This window comes from Rousettus aegyptiacus, unplaced genomic scaffold (assembly GCF_014176215.1).
Source record: "Rousettus aegyptiacus isolate mRouAeg1 unplaced genomic scaffold, mRouAeg1.p scaffold_m13_p_4, whole genome shotgun sequence".
Taxonomy (NCBI): Eukaryota; Metazoa; Chordata; class Mammalia; order Chiroptera; family Pteropodidae; genus Rousettus; species Rousettus aegyptiacus.
In genome coordinates this window covers 32086104-32100610 of record NW_023416307.1, presented here as the reverse complement: position 1 = coordinate 32100610, position 14507 = coordinate 32086104, and the positions used below count along the sequence as shown (strand labels likewise).

Below are 14507 nucleotides of genomic sequence, written 5' to 3'. Positions count from 1 at the left end.
ATGTATCCATACAGCTTTACTTCTTCTTCTCTGCACTTACCGGTAGGTGGTTTCTGGAAGGAGATCTTTCAGAATGTGGGCGGTGGTATTGCCCACGGTGATGCTAGTATCTCCAAGATCAATATTGTAAGCAAGGATTTCAGATCCATTATTGCACGGCTCTTCCCAGTTCAGTACAAGGCACACAGACGGTGAATCAGGGTAGGCAGTGAGGGTCTCCTCCTCCAGGACACAGAGAGTAGAGACAGGGTCAGGGGCAGATGCTGGTGTCTGGCAAAGGACAAGCTCACTGTACGGTCCTGCTCCAGCTTGATTGACGGCCTAAAAGACAATAGCGAGACAAAGTACATTACCCCACTATACATTCTAATGGCTCCATGTTAGGTACTGTTAAATAAATCTCAAGTAATATGCGATTTACCTCCAGAAACACAGGCAGAAATAAATGCTAGAGAATGTTCACTTTAACCTAATTACTACTTTCCAAAAAATGACTATCACATCTTTTCTGTTAATAAGGCAAAAGATAACATCACCATCATCACCTGTTATGAAAAATAATTTAAAAATAACCCTTTATATTTGCATAGACCGCTGCAGTTTATATGCTGTCTTATACAATCTTCCCAACAACTCTCTCAGGTAAATTGCAAATATTCTTCTCTGCCTCTCACAGAGGAAGGAACTCAGATTAAATAACACAGGTCCCAGAATTAGAAGCAAAGCTGAAACTGGAATTCAGTAATCTGACTTTTAACTCTGGTGCTGCACTGGACCGGCAACAGGAATTTCAGAAAAGATCTCTACTGTTTTCCATATGAATGATAAAATTCTTATCTAAAGTCAATTCTCAGCCCTTTCTGACTACCTGTTAACAATAGTTGACACCCGCATCACTCATCGCACTTCTAAGAGCTCATTCCCTTGGTCTCCAGGAGCCATATTCTTGTTTCTACTTATCTGCTGCTCCTTCTCAATCACCTTTGCTGGCTGCTATTCATCACTCACATTTCTCAACACTGGAGGGCACCAACCAGGGCTCAGGCCTTGGACAACTTTTCTTTTCTATTTCTGCTAAAATTTTTAAAGATTTCATCTTGTCTCAGGGGGTAAATGCCATTTATATCCTACTTCCAAATTTATTTGTTTAGCTCGGACCTCTGCCTTGAAAGCCAGCCTAATGTATCTAATTGCCTTTTGAGTATCTCCACCTGAAAGTCAAACTGGCATCTAAAACCTAAGTGTCCACACAGCTTATCTCCTCTCAATCCCTCCTCACCAAAAAAACCCCCTCACTACCTCCTATAGTTGTTCCCAAACTCAGGTTGTTCAAGTCATAATCCTTGAGTCTTCACTGGACATCTTTCTCTCATATCCCTATCTAAGCCATCAGCACATCCTGTATCACCCTAGTCCAATCTGGGCACTATAATGACCTCCTACTGGTATCTCTATCAGCCCCTGCCCATAGTCTCTACTCATAGCAAGAAGAGTGCTACGACGCAAACCCTTGCAATGGCCTCTGACCATATTTGGGATAAACTATGAGGTCCTCACAATAGCCTACAAGCCCCTGGCTGATATGCTCACCACCACCACCCTCCCAGAAAACCTATCACCATTCTGACTTCATCAGCTACTACTCGCCCAATGAATTACTATACTCCAGCCATACTGGCTTCTGTGCTATTCCATAGAGACAGCAAGTTTGCTCCCGCCTCAAGGCCTTTGCACTTCCTACCCCTTTTGTTCAGAAAGCTTTTGCCCTAGACTTCTGCACAGTTTGCTCAAACATCTCCTACAGGCCTTCTTTCAAGTGTTGCCTTTTCAATGAGCCTTCTCTGAACACTAAATTGAAACCTGCAGTCAAGTTACCCACCTGCGACCCCCTAGTTCCCTCAGTTCCTATTTCCCTTCTTTGCTTTGTCATCACAGCACTTATCACCAACATGGTATATGTTTCATTTAATTACTCCCCTGATTCAAATAAGTTCCATAAAGATAAGGTTATCTCTCCAGTTCACTGTTGTATCTCTAAAAACTAGAATTCTACTAGATATAGAGTTTATACTCAATGAATGTTACTAAAAATATTTTTTTTACTTATAAAACCATTTTGCAGCCTCCTTATCAAATTGAATGTACTCTAATACTTAGTTCTTTCTCATTTACTTCACAGGAGAGCTTATGAGGACAAATTACAAAACTTAAAAAAGTAGTCTGAGCTCTTCAAAGTTCAAAACAAAACTTGCAATGTCTGTATATTAGTGTCCATTTCAAAGAAGGAAGCTAAAAGCATCCATTTGCTACCAAATCACTTTTGAAACTCTATAGTAATATTCTTTCATATCTAGTCTTACTTCATGACAATACTTCAACTTTCTTTTTAGTAAAATTTTAATGTTTAATTTATTTTAAGAGTATATATTTAGAGATTTATTTCTGGATACAAATTTATCACAGGGCAGAGAAATAAGACATAATGAAGCTCAATGTTCATAGGGAAAACCAAGAACAAAATAGCATTTTCCCTACTTAAAATTCCCATATCTCTTACCCTGCTTTCTCCAATATTAACACCTTATAAAACTATACAATGATCAAAACCAGGAAATTAACATTAGTACCACTGTACTAATAACATACAGACCTGATCAAAATCTCACCAATTTCTCCAATGTTCTTTTTCTAGTCTAGGATTCCATTCTCTTTCATTAGCTTCATTCTATGGAAAATGCTTTCTTGATTTATAACACTTATTATTATTACCAATCTTTTACTAAATAAAAGTAATGACTATGATATACAATATGCTTCATGTGAACATAATTACTTTGACATTTGTTAATTAAAATGTTTTTAAGAAATACAAAAATTCAAAAATTCCAGAGCAAAACAAGCAGTTTCACCCAATTTTTATGAAACACAATATAGATATTATAGTGATTTCATTTTTAAAGCGCCAAGTATTCAAAAGAATATTTGGGTTTAACCTGACTTTGTAGTAATATCAAATGACAGTAATTCATATAATTCATATTTGGTCCATGGGTACCAAGGAATCAATATAGATTGGGGAGACCCTCTTCCCCGTAATACTTCTTCAGCATAGCAATGGTGGCCTTAAAAGTACTATCCCCTTCATAGGGTCTGACTCATTTTATAACAAAGAGGTATAGACATTTGAAAATATTTTCTACTTCTAACCATCAAAATGGGGAGGCATAATCACTATGCAGGCTCTAGTCTTATCAGTGTATCTTTTACAATGCAGTTTGGGGAAGTCAGTGCTAAGTGACAGCATATAACCTGAAAGGAAAAGAGCGAGTAGAATATTTTAAAGAGAAACCCAAAGTCAAAAAGCATAGTGTAGTTCTTTCCTGTGGTGGCAGACAGTTCTTTATTTATATCCTGCCTTGTTCCAGGAGTGTGGCACATAATTTAACCTTTTCCCAATGACTCAGCATTGCCATTATAAAGATTGGATAATGCGGTATGACCCTGAGTCACTGACGAGGGGTTAATTAGGTCCCAGGTACTCCCTTTGAGAAGGAAGGAAGCTGTATAATAGAAGAGTTTATTCAAAAATGTTTATGATAAAGTAGGCTTCAAAATTTAACAGAAAAGCTTCAACTGATCTGGAAAATTAAATTATGAAGGAATGTTTTCTCCAAAGAGGCCAGAGATAAGCAATTTGATCTATAACTTAAATCAGGTAGAAACCTAAATCTGGCATCTTTGCTTCTTCATCTATTTAAATCTAAATGTGTACAAAGATAGAATTTTTCAAGGTTGAAAACCATATCTGATTAATCTTTCTATCTCTCCTCTTGATCATCCTGATCATCCTTTGATTCTGGCACAAGTAGTGCTCAAGAAATGGTACCGAACAAATGCAAAGAAATAAATAACCTTGTTTTTTAGGACAATAAAAAGGAGGGAAAAAAATATCCAAGTCAATAAAGCAAACCCACACCTTTAGGGGTTAGGCTAGAAGCCAACTGTCCTCGATGTTATTCTATTTGGACTTGCAAGCGGAAGCTAATAGGTAACCAGCCTTGTTAACAGTCACTGAGAAGTGGGAAGTGGGTCCCATAATCTAACAAAGACTAGTAGTCTAAATTACTCTGTCTGTGGCTCCACTTAACAGCTGGCATATACATTTTCTGTCGTTTGCCAGTTCTAAGTGGCTTTCCCACTGAAATGTGCATCTCAGAGGAATTCAGACAGGAGGAATTGTCCCTGAGGAGCTGTGATACCTTTGCCTTGGATTCAGTCATTTATTCAGTGAAGTGATAAACAAGCAAGATACAAGGGTGATGGGAAGTAGAAAGAATCTGGTTTTGTTCTTATATTTCAGGACTTCTTAGAGAAGTTGAAATTAACTGTAAAATACCAAAACAAATTCATAAAGATATTTTTTTTCCCCGTATCATCACTCCTGATAGCCTCCATCATGAGCTTTGATTAAGTTTCCCAAAGAGTCTTCCACAGAACACCAGTGTTTATGAGTAATGTCTGAGTGATGTCAACCCACCTGTAGTCTACAGCAATACTGTGCAGCGGGCAAGAGATCCCTTATTTCAAAGCCGGTGGCTGACCCATGATAAATGAGTTCTAAAGATTCTTCATCTTCTCCCCATTCCAACCTGTACTCTGAGACGTCGGCACCGGAGCTTTCAGGACTCTGGAAAGCAGAAATTTGGGTAGTTAACTTCAACGAGAAGAAAATACTATGATGTTTCTGTCTGACTAACTAAATTGGGAAAGACAGCAAGATACCCCAGGATATTTCAAACACATACAAAAGAAAAGCATGAAAGAGATAGTCAATTTCATCTCAATTCTGACAAGTAAAATTTCCACAATTCTTAATGATAGAAGCAAGTGCCAAGGGAGATTAGTGTATAAAAATCACCTACATGTAAATTTTGGCTCTGTAGGTTTCTCCTAACTTGCATTTGGGGCAGATAAAGTAGAAGAAACAGAAGTTGATACAGAACACGTGTCTGACTCACCTCCCAGCTCACTAGGACACATCCATCAGGCGTAAAAGAAATACAAGGTGCTTTGCACTGTCCAGGAGGCCCTGCAGCAGTGGTAATTTCTGAGACATCAGAATAGGGGCCATACTGAAAGAGAATACAAACATGCTTATATGTGTGTGTGCGCACACACACGTGTATGTGTTCATGCATAAGAGGGCATATAAGCCTATAAGCAAATAATGGCTAAGCTAATACCATTGTCAATACAATTGATTAAAAATATTACCTAATGGCATTTTCATTTTCAACTGAATGTGTATAAGGGTTTTTCCTACATATTCCCAGAGTGGTAAGTGTCTACTACATATGTAAAAGAATTAGAAAGTTGGTTTACTAAACATTTCTCCTGTATTATGACATCAGAAACAAAAACATGCTGATTCTTGACACAATAAGCATTCTATCTTAACATTTTTCATAGGACATCAAAGAACACAAAGCCAGATGTACACTGTAGTTTAAGCTTTCATACATAAAAATCTACTTAAAATTGTTGGTTATCAAGTTCCAAGTACTTCTTCTACTTACTGGTATTTTACATTTTGAAAACTAATGTTCTTTTTACATTTTCTCAGCATATCCCCACCATCTCAACTATCTGAAGGTTTATATTGCATTCTTGTTTTCTTCTATTAGTATCAGTGATAACATTGCTCAGAGCCAACTGCCACTAGAGATTTAAAACATCTCAAGAGAATCATCATCACTCATTTTAATAGTGGAATATGTGATACTTCAAAGAATGGTGCAAAGAATAAAATAAATTCCAGACTAATAAAGTATGTGACCATGTTTATTCAAAATGGGCAAAAAAATGATTTAAAAGAAAAACCCACACACACAAAAAATCTCTCACATTTTTTCCACCACCACTTGCAAATATACTGGATTAGGGGTGGGAGGTTCGGGGTAGGAGAGAAGCTCTCTGAAATGGATCTTAGAAGGTGACTAAAAGTCAAATATATGGTTAACTTTCAACTTAACGGGAATAAACAAAGGCTAAAGATAGTTCCTTATATCATAAATTAGTTAAAGGTGAGAGAAAGTAAAGCTCAAATCAGGAGTTGCACGTTTATCTTTGTTATGGCAGAGACCCCTCAGACGTTGATGGGGAAAAGGGCAAAAACAAAAATAAAGTTTTTGTAGCATCTGTAGTCATCGCTATCCATCCATCTTCTTTTTACTTGTATAGTTGTAAGTTCTGGTGCATAGGCTTTCTTATATTCTCACCGATATTTTTTTATTGTTTAGTTTCATGTTGTTATTTTAATTTGAAAAGTTGGCTGTGTCTGAAATTGTTTCCTGATGGGGATGTAAAAGAAATCTAAGTCCTGTTAAAAGTTTGAGATCTTCAGAAGAAACATTCACAGTTAGTTGTGGCTAACATGAAATGGACTAAAACACAATTTACTTCTGAAATGCTTAAACGAGACTACCCAGAATTAGAAAAAAGTCAACTTCATGTCACTGTTAGTTGGAGTTTCTTTAAAACTTATCATCAATTAACTACATATATTAATTTGCACGGTACTCATCTACACAAATCATTAGCACTTTTGGGAAACTTCAGTGGCAATGTGCTTTACCGACCCTCTCCTGCCTTCTTTTATTTTTCTACTCATTTTCTGACATACCAAAAAGCCCTAGTTTCTGAGTCATGTAGTTCTTTCTCATTATGAATCTCCCCAAATCCACATCACTCTGCAATTTTAAAACAGCAGCAGCAACAACAAATAACAAACACCTTTATGGATATCACATAGACATATATTTTCAATCTCCCAGAGCCCACACCTTTACAACTCCAAATGGAACAGTAGAAGGGAAGGCCAGAGAGTTCTAAGCTTCACTTGAAATAAACGAAAATAAGGTGGTCTCACTAGCTATTGCCTCATTTCAGTTTTAAAAACCAATCTAAGACATTACTGAGTAATTTAGACAATATGATAAAGGAATATTCTATAGTCCTAATTTCTCATAACTGATAGTAGAGTCAATGAGTGAATAGGAAATTATTTTTAAAACTACCAAAAGCATTAAAAAGGCGATGTTCTTATTATCCCTGAACTCTAAACAGAATGATATGAAGACCTAAGAAACACAATTTCTAATGCTGGGAATATGAAATCACAACATACCAATTCAGAAAGAAGATTTTATATATACTCCTTTAATGGTTATCAAGGTTGGCTAGATAGTGCTGAGGATTCTCAGGAGGGTAGAAACAAAAGCATCAGAACTTTATACTCACCCCTCCGTCATTCAGCGCCCTCACTCTGAAACGATACACAGTTCCAGGAAGCAGGTTGCCAACAGTGCACTCGAGGTCTGGCCCGTGGTACACCTCCGAAGCTACATCCTCGGGCTCTGTCATCTCCACACTGTACTCAGAGACCTCACAACCACTTTCAGAGGCAGGGACATCTAAAAATGGAGAATGTTTTTCATCACATCATTTTTGTGCATCTAGTTGACAAAAATCACATTCCATTTTCCACAGGTTTGTAAAATATCATGTAGGTGGCCCCTCCTCAATATCTTTCTTAGAAAAGAATCCATCTGCCCATCCCAAAAGAAGACATACAAAAGAAAAAGCTTTTGAATGATGTTATCTATATTTTCCAAAGCAAGCACATTTAATTACGTTAATAATTTTAAAAACATAGAACCACTGGGATATTTCTTTACAGTCAACTTCAAGGGAAGGGAGGAAAATCTCTTTAACTTGAAATCAAAGGTCACGTTAAGTCAAGATACAAAATTTTATATTTTAGACATAATGGTGTCAAATTCTGCAGGTTTATATTTGCAATTTTACATGTTATAAACTACTGACACAAGAAACACTAATATAGTTTAAATTAATACTGTAAAGCACCAAGACTCACAAATGACAAAGCAGCAAACACAAGAAAAAATTAGATGTTACCTTATAAACCATTTGTCGGCTTCATCTCTAAATTGAGCACAATTTTTCTTTTATGAATAAAGTTGAAAAATTCATTTAAAAAAACTGGCTACACCAAAACATTTTCTAGAAAAATGCCCTCCAAAAAGTAGAGAATGCGTGTGGCACCATCAGGTATAGGAGGATGAGCAACAGTGAGCGGGAGAATACAAACCCGAGCCAACATACAGTAAAAAGAATATGGACATTTCAACAGAAAAAAAAAAAAAAAAAGACGGTTTTCAGAAGGAAGACTTCCAACTTAATTACAAAACATCAAATCTTAAATTCAATATCCAATTGTCGACATTGTCCATGTCAATGTGAAGATTTGTTCACTCACCCCACTCTAAGTGGACTTCTTTGTGCTTTGGTCTACCCAAAACCCTCGGTGGTCGACACTGACCTGGTGCAATGCTTAGTGTGCGAACAGGGAGACTTTCAGAACACTGCAGGAGAAACACCAGAGAGAATCATCTCTTAGTTACTGTGAATTATTAGACCTCTACATTCCAGGCAAATTCCACCCCGTAACTGTAAATGCTACTAAAAGAGGGTTATACATTGCATGTGTACACATGATTCTTTATGCAATGAGATGTGTGTGTGTGTGTGTGTGTGTGTGTGTGTGTGTTAAATGTGGACATAAACTGTATATGGTACTGGTAAAAACGATTATTTCTGAAGTCAGATTTGTAGACCTGAGTGTTATGTATCCTAAACACAGTTATTTTCCTTTAAACCAAAATTAGACCCTTCATGAGGACAGAAGAGGAGACAAAACAACAGCTGGATGAAAATTTTAAATGGTACCATAAATGGCTAACCATCCACATACAGAGCAGAAAAGCAAATAAAGTCAATATTAATCAACTGAGTTTGACATTAACCAGCAGGTTCTATTTATGCTAAAATAAGTAGGCCTTCTTTTTGCAGGAACTGGTTGTGTAAAGCCGGTGGTTGGAAGTTGAACCCTTTTTTGAGAGAGGAGAAAACAAGGCAGAGCTATGCAGCGCGACCACACTCATTCTTCTTCCAGAGAGGAAGTGGTGCAGAGGGGATGCACCCTGCACACTGAGCAGCGCCTCGCACACAGGCGGTGCCGGCCGGTCGCCCGTGCCTGGGCATGGACTCGCCCCATCCTGGGGGCACTCCAGAGCTCTGGCAGTGCATCAGAGTGGTCTCACCGGACCTCCTTTTCACAAGGAGCCTATCTGTATGGACAGTCTACACATCACAGCACCGCTATCATAGCAGGGAAACAGGAAAGAAAATAAACACAAGACAATGATATAGATGGACTGACTGGCAAAATTAGGCACCCAAATGGCAGGTAGTCTTTTCAAAAGTCAACCCAGTACAGGGCTACAAGCCACCGTATTTCTCTATCTCTCTCTCAATATTAATGGTTATAAACTATAACGTTAAATGTCTCTACAATGAAAATGTCTTTTAGCCATCTTGCCCCTCTTTCTGAATCTAAGTTAAAGCCATTTAGACAACTACCTCACTTCTAGAGCACTTCTTATGTATTTATTAGGTTATTTTGAGCCTCTGAATGGTTGAAACCAAGGCTCTTGACATCTTAACTGGCTAGTCTAAGATCATATAAATAGTAGAAAATGAGAAATTTGGCTGCTGCCTACAGACATGTGACTTGGGCACTGCAAAATTGCAGGAGGTGCCATTCAGCTCAGTCAACATAAACTTATAGATTTTACAAAAACCTTCCAGCAGATGGCAGTAAAGAACCTCGAGGAAAGTGTGTTTTACAATCATAAAATTGTCAGACGAGGTGCCAATCAGAGCTGTGCAAAAGTCCTATTTTTTTTTTTTTACTCTAAATGCTATGCTTTTCTATCATTGCAATAATTGAAGTTACCCTTACTTAGCTAATACAAATTCCAGAAAACACTCGGTTTCAAAGATCACATGTGATCATGCCAAAGTCTTCTAAGAAATAACTAAGTGACAAATGTACCTGAAAACATCACAATTCAGCTAAGAATCATTTGGGGCTATCTTTTATGTCCTCTAAAGCACAATTCAAAAACTTGTAGTTTTCATTTCCCAACGTATACCATGGCAGGTAGCATTACCATGATACATTTTTAAATAGCAACTTTATTCTGAAGTTATAGATTGTCTGACTTTGACCAAAGATGTTTACTTTCACAACAAAACAAAACCAACCTGACTGTGTCCACCAGTACTGATGCAGCATGCTCGGAGTTTGTACAAAGTGCCTGGCTTCATGTGGGCGAAAGTGTATTCTGTAGTCGATCCACTGTATGCCACTTCCCACTGACTCGCTGTAAAACAAGACTTGCATGAATTTATGCCTTTTGTACAAATTTAATAGTATAGACCATTAACTTATTTTAAAAAGCTCTTAAGTGGTTTCCATAAAAACCAGTATCTCCTATTCTTCTTTTTTTTTTTTTTAACAGCCAAAGGGCTCTTTTTCCATTTCCTTTATAAAGATAAATATTAAAATAGCATGGAGTCATTTTTAATACTTAATACTGCTGGCTAGACAGACTACTTAATATCACCATTATTACATTTTCTGACTCTGAGGTTTGGATGTTGGAAACCACACAAAACCTGTGGTTGGCACAGAGGGAACAGTGAAAGGAAAAGACAGTACTGGGCAGGCTGTGAAGTGGTTCTGGCATGAGAAGGCCCCAGGGGCCAGCTGGGCATGGGGAAGGCTGTTCAGCCATGGGGTTTCTGGTCAGTCCGGGCACTGATGAAGAGTCTCTCCCTGCTCTTATGTGTCTGGAGACTGCAGTAAGTGAAATCCTTCCATTATAGAGTGAGTCTTCTGGGTAAAGGCCTGCTGTCTGCATGAAGCCCCACTTGAAAGACAAAAATGGCTAGGAATACAACAAATTAAAGATGAAACACTCGGTGTGTGACCCAGTTATCTGATCACTTCTCAGGATTAAAGGAAGTAAGGTGGACCACTGGAGGGGTCTGGGTGCCCAATGAAACTGCGCCACTGGGGAAAAAGCGTCTGGGGGCTGCGTCCACCAACTGCTTGCCTCACAGATACGGGTTGCTAGAACGTTTCTTCCTCTTGTTCTGCTCTCACTAATGCTGTTTCCAGTTAACTATTTTACAACTCCATGAAGTCGTTTTAGGAAAAATATTTTTACCCTGTTTTATAATATTTTACTAAATAACTTCTAGGAATTCCTTCAGCTGCTTATTAGGTTAGATTTACAATTAAGTTACAAGTACCAGAGCCATGGGAGAAAGGGGAACATTAAAGACAGTCATCCAGATCTTACTGATTAGAAAACCTATACTACAAAGGGGACTGGGAACAAGCACCATGGAAAAGATTCAATTAATCACTCACTTTATGCACTGGCGAAGTTGTTGACTTTAAGTAGAGAATGCCACCTACTTTCGATTTGTCATCAGTGGTCAAGAGAGCCATGAAAATTTAAAATACACTTAGGTTTTCACAATGAGCTACTGCATATACAGTACGTAGGTTTTCTAATGTAAAGAATATGATTTTGTGTCATGAATAGCTGTGCCCATCTCAAAGAATTCTCTTGTTTTTTTTTTTGCTTAAGAAAAGACCTGATCCAGGTGGCTATTGTGGTACAGAATAAAAGGTAAGCCACACCCCTGCATTGCTTGTTTATAAAAGTTACTGGTAATTCTTTTTTTGCTATATGTATGTATAGCTTTTTATTAAATTAATGATTATTAGAATGGTGAGATAAATCATTTTTAAACTTCTGATGACTATTTTTTCTATTAAAGCCTAATAAATTTTATTAGAAAGACATAAGATTTTTTTTAAAGTCATTCTTTAAGAAATCTGATGGTCAACACCTTCCCACTTTAATGAATGAGAAGTAATAAATAAATTACCTGACTTGGAACTCACGACAAAGATTGAAAGACATTTTCTGAACTTGTTATAAAAGTGTGACACTTGTCACTAGCCCACAATAATACTACATTTTGTTTATCATCACTGTACATGGGAATTTGTGAATTATCAAACTCATTTGCTGTCTCTACCTTATTCTTTCTGCTGAATGCTTTTCACGTTCTCTTTCCTTACAAGAATTTCCAGAGAAAGTGTAACAAGAGAGGGGAAGAAAAACTTAATTTTATTCTAGTGATTAGGACTCCTGGCTTAAATAACACAGGAAATTATAAAACATGACAGAAACGTACATTTGCTCTGATGCTGTGTCAGAAACAGACAAATCGTCAATATGTGTTTAAGGTTTATTTATTGTAATAGTGTTGTCATTAAAAATAATGATTCTCCACTATTGCTACATAGATGTTTATCATATTAGAAAATGGGCTTGCTACCGGATTTGAATAAAACAATTTCAAAAAGCTTCACCTTCAGAATTTCCATCAGTAATCTCCAACAAGTACTTGAGAATTTCTGAACCGCCATTGTCCTTTGGAGGATCTGAAAAATAAGCAAATGTCATATTAATTATGAAAAGGTATTGATTTTTATTGGTAAATGTCACCGAGACACATAAAATCCTAATACTGTCTTAATTCTGGATTGAACTGAAAGGCACATAATTTATATATTATTTCACCCAATTCCTTTCTTGGAAAACAAAAGAAACAAAAACATCAAGAATCCTTAAAACTATCAAGCTATTCAAAGTTCTTAGATCTAGAAATGTCAGAGCTTGCATTTAGTGAAACACGAACAAATCTTAAAAAGTAAACTGATTTTCTAAGTTATGTTAATAAATTTACTTTGAGAATTCTGAAACCTGCTCTCTAATATTTATTGATTTTTTTATGACAAAATAATTTTTTTATTTTGCTCATCACTAAATTCTTTTGAGAGAGCATGAAGGGAAGTGCAGAATTTATTCATAAAAAATGAAAATATAATAAATCTGTTCCATCGCAGTTTGCTACTAAGCAAACTTCATATCCTAAGTGAAAGTGATACAAAAGTGGAGCTGCGGATCGATGAGGACACGCGCTGAACAGGTAGCTGGAGGAAGACGTTCTGGTTTATTGCCAGAGAGCCCTGTGCACTTTGTGTTCTGTCCACTCCTAACTCTGTGCCTGCCTGCGAGGGTTTTCTTTTCTAGGCAGAAAAATATCTTGCTTTATATTTTTGTAAGACCTTGAAGAATTTACCTCCATCAGTCAGTCAGTCGGCTCTATATTTTAGATATACTCTCAGATTACTCACAGGTTTAGAAACTTCCCTTTCATTCCCCTTGCTCCTGGTATTTCCATTAATGTAGACATACTTCAATAATAGATATTTAAAACAATAATTATAAAGTTAAATATAGCATATGGCTAATAAAAGTAAATAGTGTTAACAGAACTTTCTAGGATTTTCTGAGAAAAAAGCTTTATAGACTGGCAAAAAGCACATCTAGATTTTTATAGTTTCTCTTAATCGTCTCTCTCTTCCAGGAAAATATATATCCTAATAGTTCTGTCTCTAAATTATTAAGTAACTTGAAATAGTTATATGTCTCAGAGGTTGGTCTCCAATAATGACTGGATTATGTTTTAAATTTCCTTTCCATTATATGGTTGCGAGGTAAAAATCTTATTTTAAATTTCTTTTCAGGTAGCCAATATTATTATGTGACATTAGTGATAATAATACACATCCTAACACAGTCTTATACACAATCGTGAATGTTTAACAACATTCTAATGTCATTCATTTTGCTAAAATAATGCATGTAGCACAGGTAAGTCACTGACAGTATCCTTCTACTAGATACCTCCAAACATCAAATGCTGAACTTCAGTATGAAAATTTCTGAAGTTCAAGACTTCTGGTTACACATACACACCTGATAACAAAAACTAAGGTTTTCCTAATTCATTTTAACTTAAAAATTCTGTACATCAAAATTTACTTCCAATGACGGATCTAAATTTTGAAATTTATTTTTAATATTAACTTTATAAATCAATTTTTACATTTAATATAACTACTTTTAAGGGCAAGCTGTTGAAGAATGAAATATGTATTCGGAGATTACTCCATTCAAATTAATAACATTAAAAACACAGGAGGAATAATATATAATAAAGGAAAATTGTAGAATGAGATGCTCTTAAAATTGTCTATTTTACCAATCTGTAGAATTCTCTGAATGTTTCTCATATGTTTATCCCAAATGTATAAAATTCCCACAAATAATGGTGTCCTTTCATTTTTAATTCTGGTTTAAAATTAGTAAGTTTTTAAAATTTAATCTATCAGAAAAGAAGCAACTGCAGCAAAACATACCCCATTTGACACTAAAGCCATGAGATGTAACTGGTCCTTTAATGAGGGGTCTTGTAGGAGGCCCAGGCCTGTCAGGACTTGTCGTACACACCAAAACTTCGCTTGGACAACTTTTCCCTTCCATATTAGAAGCAGTCAGCTATGACACAACCGAGAAAACACCAACATGCTTTAGAAATCAGGTATTAAATCAGTGATTCTTTATCAAGTGCTTATTTTCTGCATAGTTAGC

At 36.5% G+C, this 14507-nt stretch overlaps 1 protein-coding gene across 2 annotated transcripts in view; it reads right to left on the bottom strand.

Annotated features, from left to right (window-relative positions):
- FNDC3B (fibronectin type III domain containing 3B) overlaps positions 1–14507 on the bottom strand; it is a 299021-nt gene that overhangs the window by 38876 nt on the left and 245638 nt on the right. For both annotated transcript variants that reach the window (XM_016155721.2, XM_016155639.2), the window contains exons 15-22: positions 14276–14414; positions 12380–12451; positions 10189–10307; positions 8339–8444; positions 7300–7472; positions 5019–5132; positions 4538–4687; positions 41–321 (exon numbers count right to left, since the gene is read on the bottom strand). In XM_016155721.2, coding sequence (XP_016011207.2) covers positions 41–321; positions 4538–4687; positions 5019–5132; positions 7300–7472; positions 8339–8444; positions 10189–10307; positions 12380–12451; positions 14276–14414 — 1154 coding nt within the window. The remainder of the gene's footprint in view (positions 1–40; positions 322–4537; positions 4688–5018; positions 5133–7299; positions 7473–8338; positions 8445–10188; positions 10308–12379; positions 12452–14275; positions 14415–14507) is intronic.